Genomic DNA, 23937 nt, shown 5'->3' with positions numbered 1-23937 from the left:
TAAGTGTAAGAGAGTTTCATGGTGTCACTTACAAAAAAAACAGAGGTACTATAACCAGACTGTATCAGAGCTTCATGACCAAAAACTCTCATCCCAAAGAGCATTGGGAAAAAAAAAATTAATATAGCATAGAGATTTCACAGGAGGAATGGTACTTTCAATGGGAATGCACCAACTCACACACATGGATAGAATTCAGATGGAGGTATCTAATTCAATTTTTTATTACCCCAAAGCAGAAAGCACACTCAACAGGAGAGCATACCAATTAGACAGTGTGACAGTGTGGGAGTCATGATGCCAATCACTGGGAATGTCCAGTAATAAGACATTTCTGGACAGAGAATGCATAAAGCATTGAAAGGCATATTCAATACGAAAATACCTCTCCAGTTTAACACATTTATTTAAGGAAAAATTTACTTTCATTCGTTTCATTCAACGAATAGGCACTGGCTTCTTCCTGACCCCTGAACAATAGAGGAATGGACAGGTGAAGTGAACTGACATGGTTGGATTTGCTAAGGGTTGTGGTGTACCACAGTATTAGCCTATCACATCTGTCCTAGCTGACCAACCCCTGGTTCTAATTCTGGTGTTAGTGTCTGGTTTTACAGTCCTGTCTTGGTCAATGTTATTATAGCCAGTCACAATGACAATGAAAGTTACTGATGCAGCATAACGATAGGCACAAGTGGTATTTCAGCATCCAACACACAGCAAGGTATGGCCAGCAACAAAGAGGTTCCCCCACTCATCCTGTGGTCACTACAAGGGGCAGTCTCTGGACTTAAATAAAATTCTTTGTTTGTTTGTTATCTCATTGATGTTTACACATGTTTAATAATTATAAAGTATATGAATAACATCGGTTTTGTAATTATACAGTATCAGTAATCATACATTCAACAGTCAGTCAACACCAGACGACCACTAATCTAAAAAAAAAAAATTAGTGCTAAGTCAATAAACCTTATTTACAGTTACAAGTGTATTAATTTAGTCAACAACTGAAAGTGTAAGTTAATCATCTGATGTGGAAGCTTATAGAGAGAGTGAGCGATCATATAACAGAGATAATATAAAAACAACATAAATTACAACTACGCCACAAGTACAACCTTGATAACAATATGTATTTCATGGAGAACTTCTTATTCTGTCATGTTGATAGTGCACAGTCTGGGTGGTGCCCCAGGTCAGCAAGATGCACAGCAAACTTAGAGTTCCAGTCTCTGTCAAAAACCACCCTGAGCTGGTGCTGCAGGGCCTTGGTCTTCCATTCAGGGTGAGGAGCATGCTGGGAAATCACCAGGCCTACTCCAGCTGTGGTCACAAAGTAGTCCCCTGACCAATTGGAGGTACCTTGGTAACAACACAACGTTATCTGGTCAATTATTAACTCATTCACACTCAACAAATGATGTCCAAAGAAGAGTTTAACTGAGTTTAAGTTCAACAACAAATGTGTAGAAATAGAAACTGAAAATGAAGGTTGTGTGTTACGCACCAATGTAAGCTACTTTATCCGTCACCATGTATTTATTGTGGTTGACTCTGGAGTATGGAATATCAGTCTGGTTTCCTACAGGCACAATGTACAATTTCTGGAAAGAGAATGATATTTAAAAAGTAAGAAAACTCAGTAGTGAGGATGTTGTGTTTACCTCAAACAGACATGACATTTACTTCATGTTGTGTCTTACTACTTGAATGCTGATCTGGTGGTGAGGGCTGTCCATTGAGGCTAGAGACTTAAGGAAGGGCAGCATGGCTGGATCAGAGTCACGCCCGCAGCTGATCAGCATCCGGATCTTAATCTTCCTCTCGAATGCAGCCATCCTGATGGCGTCATCAATGAACGTCCAGTATCTGTTTGATTATCACAGAATCCAGAGTGATGAAATCAGGCAAAATAGCTACATTGTTGAGGGAAACAAAGAGTTTCATTTGTGTGTTAGGTTTACCGCAGAGGCTTTTCAAAGCGTGTGGTGGGGAAGTACTCCATGACAGCTACATCAACATAGTGCTCAGCCTCTGAGATGATGGAGAGAATCGCCTCCAGGTCCTGAGTCCTCGATGGAGGACAGAATGATGGTGGAGAAGCCTTGGGTGGAAAGACAATATGGAATAATACTACCCAAAGGAAAAAATATTTCATTCATAAAATGTGATTTCCATGTGGTAACAGTTCAATACATGGCAGTTCCCCTGACTGAAACTGACATTTACACACTGTGCATTTGCTTCTCTGTAAATAATCCCCTATCCTGTAAAAGGGAAATGAAACTCAAAGAACTCACTGAGAGGTAAATACTGCTGGAGACATTATCAGCTTCCACCAACAGGGGGTGGTGTTTGTTGATGTCAGTGTCATAGTTTGAAGGCCAGGGCCTTGGCAGGGAGCTGTTGGATTCTCCCATCACCCAGTAAGACTGGAAGATCTTATGGAGGTCCTCTGCCACACTGGAGCAGTTGTAGATGACCACTCCGAGTTCCTTCACCTATATAGTCAAAAGTAAATTGTTAGGATAATGTTTTAAGGTTGAAAATGTGCACCTATAATCAGAGGATTTTTGGTTTTACCTGTGTGAGAGCTCTCCAGTCCATGTTGGCACTTCCAATAAACACATGTTTTCTGTCCACGATCCAGAACTTAGTGTGGAGGACACCTTTCATCAGGCGCCCAAAGTTCACCTCCCTCACATGAACTCCTAAAGACAGAGGGAGACTACATGAAGTTGATGCAATCAAATGCGTCATCATTGCAAATCATAGCATAACGCACTGAATGGAGAGTGTCAGAATGATCAGCTCCAAACCTTTCTGTTTTAAGATCTTTAAATCTGTGGAGTTTGTTCTAACTGTGGGAACACTGGTCACCACTCGGACAGATACATTCCTGGAGGGCAATGCCTCAAGTTCTCTCAGGATATCCTTTCCCTGCCAAAAACAGACTGACAGTGTTAAAACATATTCAATCTAGATTTAATGTTTTATGTTCATGTGCAATGTAGTTAAATTTCTTTCTCTCTGTTTGATAACTCACAGGTATGTCAGAAGACGAGTTGACGTTGATGTCTTCCCCAGTTAAGGTCCAGTAAAAAGAGACCACTTCTACCTGGTCCGTTGCCATGGAGATTAGATCTTTCCAGACTTGTTCCAGGGGGATACCGAGCGTTGCATTGTCGTTATATTTCACATGTTGGGGAATGCTCTCCACAAGGGCCATGCTGAGGGATATAAAAAAAAGACATGCCTGTGAATCCTCTGGAAACTGAACTGGAGAAAATGATGGTGCAATTTAGAGAAACTAATCTTCAATCGTTGCGTCAATAGATGCATATATATATGATTAGTGGGTTTACTTCCAAATTGCTCTTAACTTCATGACCCAGTTTATGCATCATAATCTACAATGTGATCATAGCTCCAAGTTAAAAAGGGAAATAAACATGACCATGAGTAAAATCAATGATCAGCGAAGCCTCAGTAGACACATATAGTAAAATGTTGAAGTCTTGTTTGTTTAACTTTCTTAGTAATACTTTTTAAGGTTTGTTAAGCATATCTAAGGTGGTGGGAAGGTTAGGAGTCATGGGAATTAGATCTTACACATTTTAGTTGATTATTTAATCTTTATATAAAGATTGGCCAAGATATTTTTCTATAGACTCTTGAGTACGAATATTTCACTTAAAAGCAGCACACCTGTCCAACCAGTATACACTTCAACAGAATGACGATTCACTGACTGAACTTTTTATTTGCCTGGACAGTATCTGTCACTTCTCATATATAGCATCATAACAACTAGTTAACTTCGTCAGCCTACATCAGTCTCTGGTGGCCGTTCTGGTGCACAGCCACGTTTACAGACACTGAACACCTTTAGTAGGATCATTACCTGCACTGGTCTGTAGAGAAATTGGCCCCACCATCCTTTGGGAGTGTCTCATGATCTTTGGGTGGCTTGGGTCTTTCCAGAACAGCGATGGCAAGCAAAATCCCCAGGACTATCAGACAGCCCAAAACCACACCTAATGTCACGCAGCTGGTCGACCTCTAACAACATAGTTTGATAGAAGAAAAAAAAAAAGAATCCAAGAGTAAGAGACACAAAAGAGATGTAAGACACACAAAATGGTAAATAGTTTGGCGAATGTTTGATTCAGTCCTACCCCTTTGTTTGAAACATAACTGTCATGAAGGCTTCTATACGGAGAGGACATTTTCCTTTCAAAGACTGCTCATCTGTTTAAGATTAAAAGCAGGAAATTATTGTCTTAAACAGAAAACGCTTGAAAATTAACAATTCAGACCACACTAATGACAGAACTCATCTGGCTGTTTACTGGTTTAATTGTCCAAACAAGTTTGGTTTTTTAAGTATTGAAAGCAAAAACAACTTACTCAAGGCAGATGTAGATTATTCTCCACTAGAAAGAGTTCAATGCAAATAGATTATTCCCCTCCAGCTTTCACCCGACACTGAGATGAATAGATAGCTCTGCCTCTGAATATATCGCAGCACAGTTCCCATTTTTAGTTTCACTTCTGGTTTTGAGACATGTATTTTCTCAAGAATAGAAAGAAAAGTGTTTTGCGTGAACAGAACAGATGACAAAGAGTCAAATAAAACTGCTTTGCTAATCAAATTTATTTGAAAAAAACAAAAACAAAACCAAATCTGGAATCACCATCTAAGAAATGACACAAAAAACCAAACATAAATACCAGCTAACAAGACAGCAAGATTACAACCAAATCATTCTGGGGGGGTGGGGGTGGGGGGGGAAGGAGGGGAAACAGAAACTGAATCTCAAAAATGGGACAGAAATTTGACACAGAAGAGTTCAACTGTAACTCTGACTTTCTGTAGCTTAGATGGAGTAAAGCAAAGGGAAAATACTATCCCAAAGATGATAAGTAGCAGCAATACTTTGAGCAAGAAAGAACAAACATTCAGTTTTTGCTTGAGTTTGTAAACAACCACTGTGCTTGGCTGCATGAAACATTATCCCCACACAGCTCTGTGGCACTTATAGGTACTTCCCAATAACAATCACATGTACAGTCTGCACTGGGAACTTGCTGGTTTACTGGTACTGCCTTTTTTCCTGCTTCAACTCCAACAGCATCAAATGCTGACAATCTGTAAAGGCTTTCAGTTTTGCAGCATATCAGGTTGAGGGGATATTGCTGTACTACATTAGTGCAAAAGACAAGATTGAGAGGTAATTTGTAGGACATATAGATATCTTTAGATATTTACATAGTGAACAACAGAGTGTCACAAACTAACAATCAGATTTACAGTTTCACACAATTTCTCAACATATATGCTAAAAAAAAAATGACATTACTTCTCCTGTCATGTGAGGACCTTGTGACTGGACAGACTGAGGAAATATCACATCTTATACCAGCTCTTAGTGTTTAACACCAACATATGGAGGTTTGAGTGTTGTGTGATGAGCTCAGTACAACACCGATAAAGGAGACTTATTCCCGTCAGTCTTTTTTATGATTGTCAAACCCTCAGAGCTAACTGTGATCTTCAGGCATGGAGGACAACACAACAAAAAAAACAAGTTTCAAGCCCCATACTGTGTTTAACACAAATAAAAATGCATTTCTCAGAAGGTAGAAGCACAGGAACGCTTGAAAACTGGCTACTAGTGTTTTATAGCCACTTGAGTTTGTGGTTGCCAGGTGACTAAACCATGGACTCAGCCACAACTTCCATTTGGACACACATTCCTGAGGGATTTTCACCTCCAGCTGCGCAAAATAGATAGAAGACCTGGACACAGTCGGTCCACTGGGAAATATGTGAATAAATACACAAGATATTGGCTGGTAGCGACTGTGTAATGTAATATGAATTGGTCTGGCACTAGAGTCTACCAGCTCTCTCCCAAAGCTATGTTGTCTCGGATACAAAATACCCAGTGTCTCACAAAAGACCCCTAATAAATACTTTTTACATTCGTCCATGAATCTGGTTCACAAAGAGAAAAGTGGCAAACAACAAAGACAAAACCAAGGACACACAGTACACCAACATCTGTGTGCCTTTTTTTCTGAATAGAACAAATATTTTATTTGTCACTAAACACAAATATTTGATTTGTTAATAAATTTCCCTGAGTTGATTAAGCTCAGGTTGGTTTTCAATTAAACCAAATAATGACAATGAGCTTTTAAAATCAGCTAAATTGGTCATATCAATGGTAAATAATGAGAACAATCCCCAACACACAGAATCAAGTATAGTTTTGAGGCCTTTCACAGGTGAAGGGGGGTATTATGGTACTTCCTCAAATCATCACAGATGAGTGTATTTTAAGGGCCTTTAGTGCAGGCCTCATTGTGTATTACAGCACAGTGTAGGTGTGTAGTGCTCATAGTGCAGTAGTGTGTATGCTTGAATGTGCAGGGGGGTACAGCTCTGAGTATCCAGTCTCACTTCCACCCTCTTGGTTTCAATCCGCACACAATGGCCCGACACCTGCATGTGTGGTGAAACAGCAGAAGTCAGCACTTTGTGTTTGCATCAGATCTCAGACCAAATATCCTTTTCTGAGATCATCTGGTGTCACAGCTGCTCTCCTGACACCGTCACCGGGCCTCGGGCCGCCACCTCGTTTAGACACAGAGTGGACGGTTCTCCAGTCTCGCGAGGAAGAAGGTCTAGAGATCTGAACTCCAGACGAGGACGTGATGGCAGAGGCTGAGGCCTTGGATGCTTCGAGCTGCTCACTGGGCTCCATGACTGTGTTAATGACTGGATAGACAAAATAACAGACAAGAAGTTGGGGCTCACTTAGCAAAAGTATTAAAAAGAATTAGTAGTAGCATTTCAAAGACAAATTATAGATTATAGATTAATAATAGATTATTTAGATTTATACTGTCTATAAACGGTGTGACTCACCCTCAAGTTGTCGTTGAACTCTCTTAAGTTCTTTCAAGATAGACATGATTTCCTGAAATACAGACATCTGACTTAGCTCAAACACAAAGTATTTTTAGCATTTTAACAATTTAGCTTGGAAATGCACAAAAGGAAATCGCCAACCTTGTTGGAGGTTTTGACAACAGGGACATCATTGTCAGAATTAACCTTTGCCTCAATTTCTTCCCAGATATCCACCCTGTCCTGGAACAGAACCCTGCGTGTATAATGCCGAGTGCAGGTGTTAGTAAGTTGTCATCTTACAGTGTTTAAAAGGGACAATCGACATTGTTGTACCCAAAATGTTGATTTAGATTTAGAATACTGAGAGTGCAGGACCCTTTAGGAGCTTTTTAATTGTAACATATTTTTATTCTTTGATTGTCTTTTGTTTTTTTGATTAAATAAAGACTAGAAAAGAACAAACTGTGGCTACATCTCACAATGGAAGCTTTCAAACACAACTGTTTATTCTCCATCTAATCTCCTCAGAAGATTACATCACTGTCTTCTCAGTCGCATATCGTCAGTCAGACTATAAGTCTGTATGCTGACTCACTCAGTTATACTAATTTAATAAGATTATTGGCTCAGTGCAGTGTGGTTGTCAGACAGGATCAATAAAGTTTTTCATCAAGCCCAGATTAAGCCTGGGAATGAAGGATGCTTATGTATGTATGTGTGTGTGTGTGTGTGTGTGTGTGTGTGTGTGTGTGTGTGTGTGTGTGTGTGTGTGTGTGTGTGTGTGTGTGTGTGTGTGAGAACATCTTACTTAATTTTGTCAGCAAGTTGCTCTGTGTTTTCTCTGATGGCCATGATGATCTGAGACACTGGATTCAGCATCAGGTTGTCCACAACGACCTGGAGAAAATCATAAATAGTTTAGAACGTTCTACCAGTGCTAGCAGAAGTTGTGATAAAAATGAGGCAAAGCAGCATATTGTGTCGGACCTCGTCTCTGCTCCGAGCTCGCTGCCCGGAATTCTGTTCGTGGTCACTTGGGCTCTGGTCAGGCTCCCTTGTAGATGCAGAACTTGGTGGGACTCTCTGATAGTTTAATCCAGCCTCTGGAATATGCTGAACAAGCTATGACACAATCAGAAATTAGTGTTATGATATAAAACAGACAGAGTGAGACAATCTCTATGGCTGATGCAAAAACAGGGCGATGAAACAGAGTTAAAACTGTAATGTACTGTTCTATAGTAACCACAAGTGTTTGATTGACTGATTTGCTCATTTAAGGAACAGATTCAGTGATTGAATTTTAAAAGAAATCACGTTACATAACTGCACCTGATCTGGACAGCCAAAGCTTAAACAATGAGAGATACTTCCTCTTTCAAAAAAGAGAAAAGACTATATTTTGTGATAAAGACGACAAAAAACTGAAGACTCTTCATGTTCAGTCAGTTGATCAAATATAGATTTGATGCCTCTGTGACTTTGATTAAACAGCAACTACAACAAGACACTGATAAAGTCTTTGTTGCACCTGTTCATGAGTGGTCACTGTGGAGACAGGTGTGTCACTCTCCACTCCAGGGTTCTGTGGATCACCGTCACCTGCCACGTCGTGGATCTCTCTGGCCAAAATAGCTAAGTCTTTAGCCAGGTCTTGACTCAACCTAACAAGGAGGGAAAACATGTTAGAAAAATGGCTGACAGGTGTAGGATAAACATTTTCCACTGAATGCAAAATCCTTGCTTTCTTTACACAGATCCTCCACAATAATAACAAAATAAATTGACCAAAATGTTCTGACTAAAAAACAAACAAACAAACACTTAAGAGCAGTCATCATATTTTAGGCACAGCACCTTATTTGTGTCCGCGTCCCATTTTGAAAGATTCCGTGTCTTTTGTTTTGGTTTTCTTCTTTTTTGTTTTGTGAGAATTTGAAGTGTTATATGTAGTTCATTTATGACAGAATAAAACCAAATCCAACTATTGTGGTATTGGCTCCTGAGTCACACATGAAGCCTTAATGTAAAAAAGTATTATGACATAAATGCTGTAAAGGCCGCAGGTATGAACCTTGGAAATCACATTAGTATCCACACCAGAAAAAAAAGTTCTGTTTGTAATACTCAACCAAACATATCTTACCGTGCAATCTCAGCACTGTGAGTGGACCAGTTTTGGAGGGCGTCTCCCTCTTGGTTTTCCTCCTCAGAATCTCTGCTGCGGGGCTTTGCCCGCAGGGTGACCACCGGCTGTGGCCGAGGCTGACTGCGTGGGCTGTGGGAAGCTGAGGAAGGTTGGGAGCGTTTGTGTTTAGGAGTGCTCTGGTTTGAGTCGTACTCCTCATCTGAGGTAGAGGTATAGTCAGAGCCTTTCTGTCGCCTCCTGGAGCCTTGATGTCGTGAATTGGTTTGAGTTGTGGAGGATGGAGGATAGAGAAGAAAAAAGAAAACAGGACAGAAAAACACCACCAGGTAATTCAGACGTAATCACCAAAATCCTTCCCAGAAAAAGAAACTGATAAGTTGCAGTGGAAGTCCTCATCTCTACATTTGTAACTTATTCATTGTACTTTTTTTTTACAAACTTTTTTACAAACTGAAATGAGTACTTGACTTCCACAGTATAGAAGCTGAGTACCAGATCATAGCACCATATAGTGCATTTTATACAAGGCAAGTATTACAGTGTTCATCATATCCACATTATCCTCATAGCATGGCTGCAAATAAATGTGAGATCATACAATAATGCATGAGAACACTGTGGAGATGAAGGAAAATCTAAATTTACCGAAAGGTATCAAAGTATTAATGTTAGTATTATTGATGTTAGTCAAAGTCCAGAATCAACTCCCGCCCTCCACACCTTTACAAAAAAAAACAGCTACAGAATCCAGGATTTATTTCCTGAAACTTTCAGTACTTAAACTGAGGACTTGAATGCATCAAACCAATTCATTACAGTGACTGTTTGACAGACCTTGTACTGCTTCCAATCCAGGCACAAAGTGATCTATTTTATACAGTACTGGTTTGACATGAGTAAGTGGTCACAGCAGTAAAAATATTACATTCAAGATTTCATTCAATGAAACATGTATTTTCAGGGGTTTATATTATACTCACTTGCTGTGCTGCTGGCATATTTGGCACTGCTTGAACGTCCGCGGGTGACTGGGGTCTTGTTGAGCACTGACTTCTGCTGCTTTTCTACAGGTTTCGACGCCGGAGCAGAGGCCCTTCGAACAGAGCTGCTGCCGTACTCTGTGCTGCGGTTGGAGAATCCTGTGCTCCTGCCCGTCCACTGTGGGGTGGAGGACGCCTCAGTGTCGCTTGGTGTGTTAAACGAGCTTGTCCGCTTACGAGGCATCGCCAGCATATCCAGCCTGGAGAGTTTCTTGGTTTCCTGAGGCTGCTTGGCTGAAATATTGCCCGCCTCCTGTGACAGCCTGTCTGTCTCCGTGCCCTCGTTGTCTGAGGCCTCTCCCAGGCGAGCACGACGTAGCATGGATGCCCTGGTGGGTCTTGGAGCTGACAAGCTGTTGGCACGATTCAAGGCCTGGAGCACTCTGGGGGTCTTGGTTTCCTCCTTCTGAAGGGGCACAGTGTACTTCCTGCGGGTTTGGTAGGTGTTAGACTCCTGATCAGAGTAAGGTAAGCTGTTAGGGTCGTCACTTAGGTCTGTGGAACCACATTTCCCAACACTACGTCTCAGTCCAACTTGCCTCCTGACAGATTCGGACTTATTGCTGCTATCTGCTCTCTGAAAACGGCGCTTTTCTGATGACACAGACTGGTGATTTGAGTCCTGACTAGCTATACTAGCTGAAGACCTTTCCCTATGGAGGCCACTGGCAGAGGGTTTTTTCGTCACTGTGTTTGACTTGGTCTTACTGCTGTGCTGGCTGACTGTGCTGGAGGTATCTACATCAGACTCCCCAGAAAGAGAGTCCATTATTGGAGACGGAGTGGTTTCTGGTGGTGCTGCTTGGAGTTTGGCCTCCAGAACAGCCAGAACATCTTCTGTCTCTTTGAGGTAAGAGTGAGTGTCCTGATTGCAAGCTCCCTGGAATAATTCAGGGTCTGGGTCCTTTTGAGCCGGCTGGCTAGAGATGTTGGGCAATCTGGCATTGCTAGGCCGGTCCTTGGTGAAGCTCTCTTGTCTAATTAATGGAGACCCTGCGCCCTCTTTGGACTCTGGACTCTGTGTCCTCTGGCCCAAGATAGGAGCTGACGCACTGGGCTGGACTTTTCCAGGGTCCAGGTTACTCCTCGGTCTGGTCAGGGTGGCTGTTGAGAAAGTTTTTTGTTTTCTCTCAGTCTTAGGTGTGCTGGATTTTGAGCCTCCGCATTCTGGTTTGGACTCAGCCTCCTCTGACTCGATGTAGAATGAAGCAGACTTGGCTCGGAACATGGTCTCCTCATTTTCCTTCTCCTCTGTATCTGACAGCGGTCTACTCCTCTGCTCTATGATGGACCCATCATCGGATTTGCTGGCATCACTCAAGCTGTCAGGCTCTACATCATCCTGCACTGACAACCTGTGAACACCATCCTGAGACCTGGGGACTTCTAAGCTATTCTCTGCTACATCAAATGTTGAATGCAGGTCATAATGAACATGAATGCTGGGAGTTGGAATGTCACTCTTCTCCCCCACTGGTAGCTGGGGCAGGATGCGTCGAGCTCTCGAGTCTGTACTGTCATGGTTACGGCTGAGCGTGGCCTTGTGGATGATTGTACCTTGTGCTGAAGTGAAACAGTTTTAATGCATATTAACCACACATATTGGAACTGGATATCATTCATATTCATCAGGGTTTCTCATTATCATTTGAAATAGACTCATGTCTTGTCAGGTGGCTTACCCCCTCCTGACAGCTCCATCTGGGAAGGGATGTCAAAGAGGCCAGATGAGGGACCAGATTCTGTGTAGCTGTCTGCCAAGCTGGCCCAGCAAGACATCCACTTAGGAGCCCCTTGTAACACTGCACCTGCTGGCTGAACCTGTAAGAGAAAAACATACAACATATTCAATATATTTTGAAAAGACAGAAGATTAAACATTTTTAAGAGAGTGCAGTTTATAATTATATGATTTCCTGAGCAGGAAACAATGTCAATATGACAAACAGCAGAAGATACTATGGATCAATCTGTTTCAAGAGTAAATACGAAGTACAACTGCTAGAGAAACATGGATATTTTTTCCTAAAATTTGATTAGAGAGAGAAACCAAAAAAGAACCCACAACCTGCGAGGAAAGATGAGGCAAATCAAGAAATCAAAAGAGCGGAAACCAAGAGGGCAAATCAAGACAGCAATGCGTGCTGATTTGTGCGCTGAAAGATTTATGATTTACTGACCCAACACCTTAACTCATTGTATCTAGAACTGGTGTTAATATTATAAATCATTACATCCAACCATTGATCCCACCCTTAGCAGGAAGGTTTACCTTCACCAGACTCTGTCCCTGCACTGGAGCTGGCCTCACCTGCCCACTGCTACTCTGCCTATGCTGCTCCCTGCCCTGATCAATAACAGGCCTAAATGCTGATGATGTTTCTGCTTCACTCTGGTCGGTTCGCTCTGGGCTCTGAACAACACCAAACACCTGTCAGGAACAAAGCATTGCAATTGGATAAGTGTACGAATGGATAAAGTGTGACTGCCAATGTCCAAGGCTCAGTCTGAGTGGGACTATTTCCATATGACATTGGTGAATTATTACCTTTAGGCAACTGTGTTAGAGTGAACATAAAACAGATCAAACAACTTGCCTGGTCAATCTTGCTCCGTGCCTCTTCCAGCTCTTTATCTTGGACATCTTCTTCAATGGTGTAGGTTCCTGCATCACTCAGACTGTCCTCCTCTTCATTCCTGAGGCCGATAATGGGGCTCTTGACTTCCACGCCATGAGATACCAGGGGCATCACAGGCGCCTTGAGGGGAACAGGCTTGTTGACAGGAGAGGAAGTCTGGGGCTGGTAGGGAGCATTGGAAGGAGGGGGACTAGACAGTGATCTTACAACTGCCTCTGTTTTAGCTGCTATAGGGGAACTAGATGTATTTTTCTCCCAGCTGGCAGAAGAGGCCTGCTTTGTTTGCTTGAGAAATTCAGCAGTAAATTCCATGGCGAGTTTGGATCTCCGGCCCACACTGCTAAAAGGTCTTATAGAGGCAGAAGATGAAGAGCGGGAGGAAAAGCTGGTGCTGATTCGGTCCTCTGTCTTCTCCCTTCGCAGAGAGCCAGTTCTTTGGGGACCTGTGGAAGCAGGGCCCTTCAGGGGGACAGTGTATCGTTGGGTTGGGGGAGTGGAAGAGGGTGAAAATGGGGTTTGTCTCTCCCCTGTTGGGCTTGAGGTCTTCCTTGTCTTTTCCAGCTGGACTCTGAGGCCTGAGGGCTCAGGCGGGGTAGTGTTATTGGTAAAGGACTGGGAGCGCTTCTTTCTATGGTTATCATCAAAGAATTCAATGACAAAGGCCTGGTGAGGCTCAGCCTTGCCGAGACTGGAAAGGGACTGCGACTCTGGAGGAGAGTAGGACAAGGGCTCCTCAGAGTCAGGGGAGGTGAAGCGTTGTGGGGGGGTTCTAAGGGGTTGTGGAGACACCTGGGACCCAATCTGAAGTTCTGATTGCAGACAATCCTTTCCATTGATTGCAGGATCCCCTGAATCACTGCGAGTGCCATCTTCACTGTCGTTTTCTGATGATGGAAAGACAACAAGTTAGCTTGCCAGTTAGCACATTATTGAAATTAGAGTGTTGATAATCACTAACAGAAACTGTATGGCTGACTCACCCTTGGTGGTTTTCAGAAATGACGGGTCACTGTTTGTACTGTACATGTCTTCAGCCTGTGACCTCCTCCTAATCATGCTAGCATTGCTTTGGACCAGCCAATCAGCAACTTTGTTTTCTGGTGACATCACCTCAGTGGGTGTGGTAACAGCTTCTGTGGAGGGTAGCTTTCGCTGCTGGCGGAATGAAAACTTGGTCACATGGTCTTTGATCTTCATTTTACCTGGTGTGCATTCATCAAACTCAATGGTGAAGGAGGCGTGGCTTTGGACCACAGGAGGTGTGGGGGTGGAGGGGACACATTGAGTGGGATCGGGGGTATCCTTTGTGGGAACCTCGTGAACTTGCGATTCAGGCTTTTTGGCCGGTTGCTGCAGGATCTCCTTTGTTGGGATCTCAAAGTAGCTGGGCTCCCGGCGGTAGGAGAAGATAGACTTGGCCTGACTGTCGGACATAGAACCGTTGGTCGCATATTTGGACCCATCTCTACCAGGCTCTGTTAACAATAAAAAAGTAATGAAGTCTCAGTGAACACACAGAAACACAGCAATCATTGGTCATGGTTCTACACAATCCACTCGGTGCACTAAAGAAATACAGAAGATGCCATTTTAGTATGAATTAGTAACAGCAGATGTACAGGGGAATGCTATTTGTTTGAGTCCCTCTCCAAGCACACACTTATAGCTACACATAATACCGTCACCTTCCTAAAATAATGGCCTAAGTCATGTTTTGACAAAAATGTTTTTTTTGCCTAAATCACCCCCTCATGATGCTGGCCACCTCTGGTAAAATCGCCTGAATCCTCAGTTGAGGGGAACATGCAATTCTACCCCCGGTTGTATAATGGCCTATGTCAAAAGTGTGACTCTTTTGTTGAGTTTTTTGTGTTTCCTGAAAAACCTGAAAAAATGACTTAGGCCATTATTTTAAGAGGGTGTCGATACATAACATAAAGGACATTTCTAAATCATCACAAATAATATTTTTGGAGTTCAATTGGGATGCCACTGTCACACAATCCCTGAAACTTGGAGCCACAGATAACACAGATTCCAGCTGTTAGCTTGAGAAAACAAATCAGCCGGTTGGTCTTTGAGTGCCAACTGGATGTGGCCAAATATCAGTTTAGGAACTCTGAGTCCAGTGGAGGGTAGCTGAGCAGGAATAATCTGTTTCAGCCTGGGCAACATGAGGCCAACAATCACACCGCCCCCTTCCCTCTAGCAGCTTAGAGGGTCATAATCCATCACGAGGCAGACAGGCACTGCCCATTGGCCTGGCATGGTATGGCCTGGCTAACAGTCCACAACTGGCAGCCAGAAGCCTGCCTTGGGCTTAACACCATCCATCTCTCAGTGACCCACAAAGGGCATCACATAGCAGTGCCACAGAAAAGCATGTCATTACAAATTAGCCAATATATATCCAATACTATTACAGTACAAATAACTCTGCAGTACACATTATATAAACACTTCAGTATAAATTACTTTATTAAATCAGGCCTTGTGCACATAGTAGTAAAAATATCGGATACTTTCTCTAACCTGGAGACTCCTGGTCTGGCGATTTTCCACTTCTTTCCACCTTTTTGTTGGCAGGATCATCATCCTCCCCCCACCACGACGGTTGGCCGTACAGAGGAGTAGGCTTGGATATTGGAGAATCTATGCCAGCTAACAGACAGAGGCACAAACACAAGCACGAACACAGACAAAAGCACAACATTAGGCACATGACACACTCAGATCCAGTGAGGAGAGTTTGGAAAGAAATAAAAGCCAAACAAGGAACTGAATTTATACAGCCTTTTGGATATAAGTACATGCAACACGTCACATGACAAAGCAAACAGTGTTGTGTCTGGGTTTGGTGTTGCAGCAACCATATGTTGCACAACACTGGAGCTCAGAAGGACAGTGTTACACTACCCATAGCCTTTGGGCTTTTTGCAATTCCCACACATTCCCATGACACAGAGAGAGTAGTGAGGGTCAAACTGGGATATCAACTGTATCACGCAATCCACCAAAACATAATCCTCCTTGTGTGAGTCGGGACAAACTAATCCTAATCTACAAAGAAAAAAAATACAATACAGGATATAGGATAACCAGTGCATCTGAAGTGACACTTGTTGTAGACTGTGACACACGTCGTTTGCACATTGACCTTGGTATACTCCTCGTACAGGTGCAACCTGGGGAATGAAGGCTTATTTCTGTAATGCTCGCTCGAACTGGTGTTCAGCAGCTGGTTTGCCAGTACACACATGACAGACAGCCTATTTGGCACTAATCTGGATGCTGCTTGTCGACCTGATAGCTAAGCTAAAGAAGCCCTGTGGAGTTTAATGTGGAGGCTTCACAATCCTAAGCAACAACAGCACTTCACCACCGTTGCCTTGGACACACACAATAAGACATCAACACAGTGACGGGGCAGGCAGAGGGGCATGTTACCAATTCCTTTCCCATTACTCAATCCTCCGCTTTTAGCTAAAGAAAACATGGGTGAAGTGGACTGAGCACAGCACTGACTTATGTTGACTACACTGTTTTATAAAACAGTTGGTAACTACAGCATTTCTCAATATGGGACATTAAATAGCCAGACATTGACAGTTTGTCAAAATACCAGTTTCATCAGTTCAGTTTTAATTTCTCATTCAGCCTTATAAAGTTAAAAGTTAAACAAGGATTAGGGACATTAAAACATGTAGTGCTGATGTGTACTGTATCAGGGAAAACTGAACTATCCATTTTGTGCCCCTTTAGTAAATACTGAATGGCTCCAGGCCCTGGCAGAGTAAAATAGGACTGACTGAGTCAAATACTGTACAAGTGAAGTGTCCTGCCCTGCAGACAGCTGGAGGATTGGACATAGTCCACATCCTGTACAGCTGCAGGGAAAAACAAGCAAGAGCAGACAGAATAAGATATCCACAGCTCTCTCAGCACTCATGTAAGTGACAGAATTGTATGGAATTAAACGAGAACATGGCATGCACAGAAAAAACCCCAAACCAATATAAAATATCCAATAGATGAAAAACAACATTACATTAAGGCTGCCAGTCAAATAAATTCAGGTAAAGAGAATTCATTTGCACCAAATCATCAGAGATATGCCGACATAAACAAACTGAAAGAGAACAAACTGATGTTGTCTATATCTGCAAAAAAATCTAACACACTCCACTTATTTTAAGTGTGCAACACAAGTCAAGCTTTATATTCTCTGGCACACTATGAAACACTTCCCTTATCTTCTTGACACTGCACATTTATCAAGCGGGTACTTTCATTATCTCATTGGTGGACTGGGTCACAACAACACATTGCAAAGCTGCTGTCACACTTCAGATATTAACTGCACGGCCCGTAGGAAAACAACGTTCCTGTGAGCTTGTTCAGGAAAGAGTTTGCTGTCACAGGTTCACTGGATCACTGCGGTTAGCTTAGAGCTGCAGGAGATACAACCACACTCCTATTCTAGAAGGAGACGCCTTACTAAAATAAGGCTTACCAAATGTTTTCCAAAGTTCTGCAGTTCAATGAAACATTTGTAAGGCACTCTGAGAGGTATGACCCTAGTGCTGGAAAAGTCCTATTTTAAGCACTAGTTGTAGTTTTCCCTCTAAGCTCACAGGGGCCATTATAGAGAAGAAAGCACGAGAATTGCTAAATCAACAACAGCTGGAATGGGTTTTGTCAGTGTGAATGAGCTTCATTCACAAAGTGTGTCTCTCGAACTAACAATTCTCTGACTGTTCAACTGTTGCCTTAACTGTAAAACAGGATTAACTCAGTACAGATCAGGGCAAAGAGGGTGTGAGAGCAACTGGAAATATAAGCAGCAACAAATCCACAACCAGCTACGTGGACAGAAGTGCCAAGTTGGCACCAAAAACCCCACACACCTCGCTAATTCTTATAGGACACGTGTTGAAGCAGCATCAGTGTGCTTGAAGGCACCCCACCTCTTGTCAGCAGTCAGGCATGGCTGACAGAGATAAGGCTGCTTGTCCTTAACTCCTCACCCCTCAGCTTGTCTGGCAAGGCCTTACTCTTGTATACTCATTCTGCCAACACTGGGATGTCAAGATCTATTTCTTAACTGACTCCATAGGCTTGTAGCTTCAGCCTCTCAGCTCACATGGCATCCTAATCTCACACCAGGGAAGCTCCTAATAAAAGCCACAGTCGCCTTATCAAGGGATCTACAGCCAGAGTTGTGCAGCACATGGAGACACAAAGACTTCCTCTTCCTTGTGTGTGTGAACAGGGTATTCAAATCCAGTTAAATCAGTTCCTCTTGGGCTAAAAGAACAATTAAGCTACTTGTGTCATCATAAAATCTGTTGCCTCCCTGCTAATATCTGCTATGATGGAGTGTGTGTGCGGATGGAGTTGTTTACCTGTGAGTGAGTGGGCTCTGCGCTCAGCCCTGTCCTGCAGTTTGATATTGGAAAGAGAGTCTTTGCTCCTCTCTGAGCTCTGGAGCTGCTGTTTTTCTTTCGCCTTGGCCTCCAGGGCTTTTATACTGAGCTGCAGCTGGCTGGTGTACTTCTCATGCTGCACACAGAGACAGGAGGGAAGCAGGATGTGAGAGACCGTCTGACAACAATCAGTACAGATGTAACTGTCCTCAGACATATACAGTATAAGGAAGAACATTCACCAGGGACCTCTCAGTAAGATGCATTTGAAAATTAGCCAGCTGGCTGACACTGGCACATTTACAGAAATGTTAGTTACTGGGTGTTGCCCTTTAAGAAAATGGAAAATTGTTCAATGGAAACTATTGCACTGACTGCATTTTCTGTAATTCCTTTGCAAAAATGAGCATGGTTTCAGCTGGCAGAAAGGAGAAAGTTACAATTCAACATTTTTTCCATTAAAATAAAAGATCACTATGTTATTATGATTTATTATTTGGTACTGTATAATTTGTTGTGGCTGTAGCCAACAGTGATAGTCCCACAAATTAATTGTAGCCTTTAGTGTTAAGTCCCTGAATCAATTAGCCAAAGAATTTTTTTAAATATTAATTCACAGTTTAAGTTAACTTTTTTGGTGAAAGTCTTTTACTTGCTTTACATGCTTGCTTTTCTGTTCATTCATGAATGAACTTAAAGCCTTTGTGAATTTAAAGCCCTTGTGTAAGAAAGATTTTAAAGAAAGTTAACAATCATGATGGGCTTTAGTACTTTATGGATTAAGAGATTACTTGAAAAAAACAAACAAACAACAACAGATCGATAATGAAAATAACAGAAGAGCACTGCACTTTATCACTATCAACATGGTAAGCATTTCTCCTGAAATGCATTCTGGCACTGCAACTACAAAAAAAAAAAAAAAAAATGGAGCAGACTGTCAGTATTACTTACTTTGAGAGCTTCCTCTGGGACCTTATGTTGACTCTTCTCCAGGATATATACATGAGCATGTGCGGGAGGAGTTAAAGTACAAAAACATGTCTACATTTTTGTAAAACAATGTGTTAATATGACTATTTATATACTCAGTCTGGCTAAGCGAAGATATTTGCTGGCACAGGGACTTGTAGAACAACATACAAACTTACAACACAAATCTGATTCCTAAAATATGGTAAATGTGAAGTTACAAATATTTCACTGAATATAAGTTCATGTCTTCTTTCCACCTCGTCTACAAAGGAGGTCAAAAGTTACTTCTTCTTCTCCTGACAAGTCGGATTGGAAACAGATAAGCAGTAAAAACATGTTGCAATTCAAACAAGCTCATATCTTCAGTGACCCACTCCTTGAAACGTGCAGCATCACATGCCACACAACACTCAGTGTGTGTGTTCTCTCTTAGTCACAAGCAATCCTAAATGTCTCAGTACTCTAAACAGCTTTCCCCCTGTTATCTAAACAGCATTTCACCATTCATGAGTTTCTGATTTAGTGGTCAAAGGGTGCAGGAGATTTTTCTGTCCACAGTTGACCATAATCTAAAACCCCTGACTGAAAACCCACAGGGGATTATCATGCCGATGGAGCAAAAGACCACAGAAGAAAATGCAAAAAATTCTAGACTGAAACAGCCAACCACTGGCTCATTTCAGCGTGGGCTGCTAATCACAAGCTTAAACTATTCCAATCAAAGAGCAGAAAGTCTGTATTACATGAATCACAAAGATGCAATCAAAGACAAATACGTGACTTAAAGTAAAATGAGCAATAAATAAGAAAAAAGATATCATAACCGAATCGAATGACGTCTGAGAGCTTCAGGGTGATGTACGTCTGGTCAGGGATTCTTAGGTCATTCACAAAGGTCTGCAAAATAAAGACAGATAACATCGAATCATTTTCACTGTTCATTAATGAAGTAAATGTGTTGACTCACAGGTGACAGACTCTCTAAAACCTTGTGGCACGCACCCAGACACTTTAAGGTGCTTTACAATTGGCCCCTTTCCCATTGAAAGTTAGTCCACCAGATGAGATTATGTTGTTATGCAATGACAGTCTCAGCTATTGTAGAATGCTTAATAGCCAGGTGGAAATAAACACGCAACTGTGCTTAGTTTGTTGACCTGTTTAAGTATCTTCTGCCTAAACTAATAATTAGTAAGACAGAGTTTGCAGAGTTTATCTTCAGATCACTACATTTAAAGAAAGATAATGTTGGACATTTGCAGGCCTTATTCTAACCAGACTAAACCAAGATAATTGGAGGAGAAACACAGCCATGTTGGATTTCAGTTACAGGTCCTTGCACTGTTCTGCTCTGATTAGTTTGGCTGCGTAACCAAGGCCAAAAGAAACACTCTGTGAGAACAATGAATGGCTTCTCCCACTGCACAACTCTGGATTTCATTGGGATAATGGTGCAATGAGGTGGCAACAGAGCGGTGAAGGGAGTGAGTGGGGGGGTATACAGAGCGAGAGATAGGAAGAATGCGAAGAAAAAAAGAGAATTCAGGCCAGCTTGAAAATCCAGTCTCCTGATTACCACTGTCCGACTAACAGTCCCTTTCTTTGGCACACAGACTGCAGCCCTCAGGGAGCCCAGAGGCTTTTATCACTCTGGGCAGAGGCAGGTTGTCTGACACTCGAGATGTACTCACTCACCCCATTCAAACTGCCCAAGTCCTTAACCATGTGCTCGTCAGTGTTTGGGTCATAGTTGATCACAGCATGCTGTTTGTCCACACTGCGAGACTGCAACAAAAGTAAAGCAAAAGTGATTAGAGCTGGAACATTTTGTCAATGAATCTATTGGCCAATCGACATAAAATCAATTGGCAACTATTTTGATTCATTCAAATCATTTTTCAAGTCAAAAAAATCAAGTCTGTATCTCCACTGTTTAAATTTACAACTTTTATCTGTTTTATATCGTTGTAAACTGAATATCTTATGGACAAAGCAAAAGATTTGAAGACGTCACCCCGGGTTCTCTACTTTAGTGTGCTCTTTTTCTTGACATTCTGTGCACTAAATGTTAAATCGATGAATAGTGCAAACAATGGAATGAATTGATATAGCAAAATAATCATTAGTTGCAGCCCCAAAACTCATCACCATTCCTACGCTATGATCCCAAATTAGGACCTTTGAGTGGATAAAAACTTGAATGGAGCCACAGAGAACTTCCCTTTACATACACTATGCACAAGCTTTAAATTTTGCAGCAGTTTAAATTTAAAGATGGTGCTTATCTACCAAACTCTGCTCGGGTAACTCAAGCCATTAACCAGAGGAAAAATAAGCCTACTTCTAAATATGCTTTCATCAATTAAGTGCAAACTGAGCAATTGATTCGGACTGACTCACTCACTCTTTTCTGCTCATTAGGCACTCTTGGCCTCCGCATCACAGAAATCACAAAGATTGAAGGTGACTGCCAAACCCATTTGCAAAATTACCACCATGTTTCTATGTGTACTCTGTGTTGGCTTATCCACTCAGTGGATCTTATAAATACTGCACTGCCTAATGGTGGGTTTATCAATCGGTTTACACACTTGATTAGTTTAACTGTGTAGCACCTTTAAGAATTCCACATTCCTTACTCTGTAGACTTTAGCTTCTCTTTGTCCCCTTTTATCAGAGAGAAAGTGTTGGATCTGGCACTAGGAAACAATAAATACACAACTAAACTACAGACAAAATGCAGTCACTTATGTAGGAGACACATGGTCTAATTACTGGTAATGGAGTCACTGATCAGACACCAGTTGTCCTAGAAAGTCCAAACATTCAAGTCGAGGCCCACAACTATGCTATTTGATATGACTTCACTTACAATCAATCTCTGCTATTCAAGCCAAACAGGATTCTCGTGTCACAGACATTCAGCTGTGGTTTGAACTGGAAAAAAATGAAATGAGCTACAAACAAAAGAAAAACCCTAAAGATTAAAGCGTTAAAGACGATTTGGAGGAGAAAGTGATTGCATGCCAAGTCAGGAAGCAGTCCTGAGCACTTAAGCAGCGCAACAGAAAAGTCTGCATCATTTCAGACTGGGAGAAGCTGAGGTTTTTTCTGGATCAGGCGACGCCTAAATGTGGACATGAGCAACTTTTCAATCTAACAGACCTCTGTGGTTGGCAGAGCTTTTCTGAGCATAACGCACTAACTTAGAAAAGTATAAACAACTGCTTCTGAGGCAGAATTCCTCTTTCACTGGTCTAAATACAGAGTCAGGAGAAAATAGGAAGGAGAGTATAATAGAAAGACCACAAAGTAATTGTGTTTATAACTGACACAGCATGGAAAAACAACACAGTGGAATGGCTTAGCTGCATTTTAAGTCAACACTTGAAAGGCTGTCAGGGACAACTTTGTGTGAAGGCACTGTCACCAGGTTACACACTCAGAAATGCACACCCACGAAGCTATGCAAGGAGCCTCCCACTGGTGTTTCACATATTTATGTGACTAGCTGTAAGACATCAGTGAGGAGTAATGCAATGTATCCTGGGCATCCTCTCACAGATTACAGTGAAGACCAGTTAGGGTTCATGTGACACTCTGCTGGTGTTTGCTGTGTAAACGCAAACTTCAGCAAAGCGAGCACACACATCCCCTCACACTCTTGCTTAAACATACAAAGTCTCTCACACACACACACACACCTGCAGCATTAACTCGCAATCATCCCGGCCAACAAAGATCATCTCCCGTGGCAACCGGTGGCGTGTGCCAGAACTGCTGACCAGGAACCATGATGTCACACTCATGTTGGGGCCACGAGTCAGGATCTTCTTAGCATCCTGGGAAAAGGAAACAATAAGAAAATATTCAGACAAATTTGAAAAGCTGAGGATTGAATGACCTGAATTATCACAAGGGAACATTCAGAAGGCATGACCAAAAAATTCAATAACTGTGTGCCTGAACAATGCTAGGTGTCCTAAAAGAGCTGCTCTACTGAAAGCATGTTTCAGTGTAGGGATTATGGTCGTCATGTCACCCCAGAGACACAGTTAGACCTGTTTATCCAACCAATTCATGTCTGGTTGTTGCTACCTAGGTAATGCAATTATAAGCATATTTTGTGTGTCAGCCAGTTTAGAGACAGACAGGTGTGCATATCTCCAATAGGGGACATACGGTATGTTCACACAATTCACAAATGCATGTCTTTATTAGTTAGCATGACCCTGATATTAAGACCTTTATAAAAAAGTGTCTGTTTAATTAAGCTTGTCAGGAAACCTGTTGCAAAGTGGCGCATTTCAGTAACGTTAGCTAACAACTCAAACTTCCAGTGCTCAGGTTTTTACTTCCTGTAACCTTGGCTACCTACACATTATTGCCAGTGAAATATTAGCCGAAAACAGTCTTTGTGAGTTAAAGTAAAATCTATTCATTGTGTCTTAAAGGTAGCACTAACATTTGTGTGAAGTGACAGAGGAGTCTGACGGTGACAGTGACATTGTTGAGCTAACGTTAGTGAGCCTCCGGTTAGACCGAAACAAGCTTTTTTCCCCAGTGATTTGCTCTCAACAGGGACGTACCTTTAATGCCTTCTCCGCTTTACTCCTGAGTGAAGCCAGTGTTTACCGTCCTACAGCAAATGAAATTCGACGACCGACATGTAGTCACGACGAGAACACCTGGTAGCACCGGACAGGTAAATGTCGATCACACCCTCTTCTTCCTCTGGGAGAGAACAACCGCCCGAAACTCTGCTCCAAAGCCTCTTCACCTC

The 23937-nt window shown here is 42.1% G+C and overlaps 2 protein-coding genes across 2 annotated transcripts; both read right to left on the bottom strand.

Moving 5' to 3' along the window:
* Window positions 1–208: 208 nt before the first annotated feature.
* Window positions 209–4559, bottom strand: LOC130180173 (5'-3' exonuclease PLD4). Its single transcript, XM_056393586.1, has 11 exons — window positions 4414–4559; window positions 4182–4254; window positions 3908–4065; window positions 3050–3233; window positions 2823–2943; window positions 2587–2714; window positions 2304–2504; window positions 1968–2107; window positions 1707–1872; window positions 1511–1607; window positions 209–1365 (listed from the first exon to the last, which is right to left on the bottom strand). Exons 2-11 carry the CDS (start codon window positions 4230–4232, stop codon window positions 1163–1165), a joined length of 1449 nt encoding a protein of 482 aa, XP_056249561.1. The 5' UTR covers window positions 4233–4254; window positions 4414–4559; the 3' UTR covers window positions 209–1162.
* Window positions 4560–4626: 67 nt separating this feature from the next.
* On the bottom strand, window positions 4627–23937 carry cep170ba (centrosomal protein 170Ba). Its single transcript, XM_056393590.1, has 19 exons — window positions 23744–23937; window positions 22859–22996; window positions 20850–20939; window positions 19973–20051; window positions 19134–19192; window positions 18159–18315; window positions 15286–15414; window positions 13734–14228; window positions 12712–13637; window positions 12426–12545; window positions 11797–11935; window positions 10055–11677; window positions 9072–9318; window positions 8457–8589; window positions 7913–8047; window positions 7734–7822; window positions 7085–7178; window positions 6941–6992; window positions 4627–6790 (listed from the first exon to the last, which is right to left on the bottom strand). Exons 2-19 carry the CDS (start codon window positions 22961–22963, stop codon window positions 6567–6569), a joined length of 4896 nt encoding a protein of 1631 aa, XP_056249565.1. The 5' UTR covers window positions 22964–22996; window positions 23744–23937; the 3' UTR covers window positions 4627–6566.

This window comes from Seriola aureovittata, chromosome 13 (assembly GCF_021018895.1).
Source record: "Seriola aureovittata isolate HTS-2021-v1 ecotype China chromosome 13, ASM2101889v1, whole genome shotgun sequence".
Lineage (NCBI taxonomy): Eukaryota > Metazoa > Chordata > Actinopteri > Carangiformes > Carangidae > Seriola > Seriola aureovittata.
The sequence above is the reverse complement of the archived record's forward strand: the minus strand, read 5'-3'. Positions and strand labels throughout refer to the sequence as shown.

Bases quoted from the DNA above. Each gene is read 5' to 3' on its own strand.
- LOC130180173 (XM_056393586.1), bottom strand. From the start codon at position 4,232: ATGTCCTCTCCGTATAGAAGCCTTCATGACAGTTATGTTTCAAACAAA. The intron at 2,715-2,822 runs GTTTGGAGCTGA...CTCTGTCTTTAG, and splicing joins AAAGATCTTAAAACAGAAAG to GAGTTCATGTGAGGGAGGTG. The intron at 1,608-1,706 runs GTAAGACACAAC...TTCTCTTTCCAG, and splicing joins ACCAGATCAGCATTCAAGTA to AAATTGTACATTGTGCCTGT.
- cep170ba (XM_056393590.1), bottom strand. From the start codon at position 22,963: ATGAGTGTGACATCATGGTTCCTGGTCAGCAGTTCTGGCACACGCCAC. The intron at 19,193-19,972 runs ATATCTTTTTTC...CTCCTCCCGCAC, and splicing joins CGTCATTCGATTCGGTTATG to ATGCTCATGTATATATCCTG. The intron at 18,316-19,133 runs GTAAGTAATACT...CTCTGTGTGCAG, and splicing joins TCCCAGAGGAAGCTCTCAAA to CATGAGAAGTACACCAGCCA.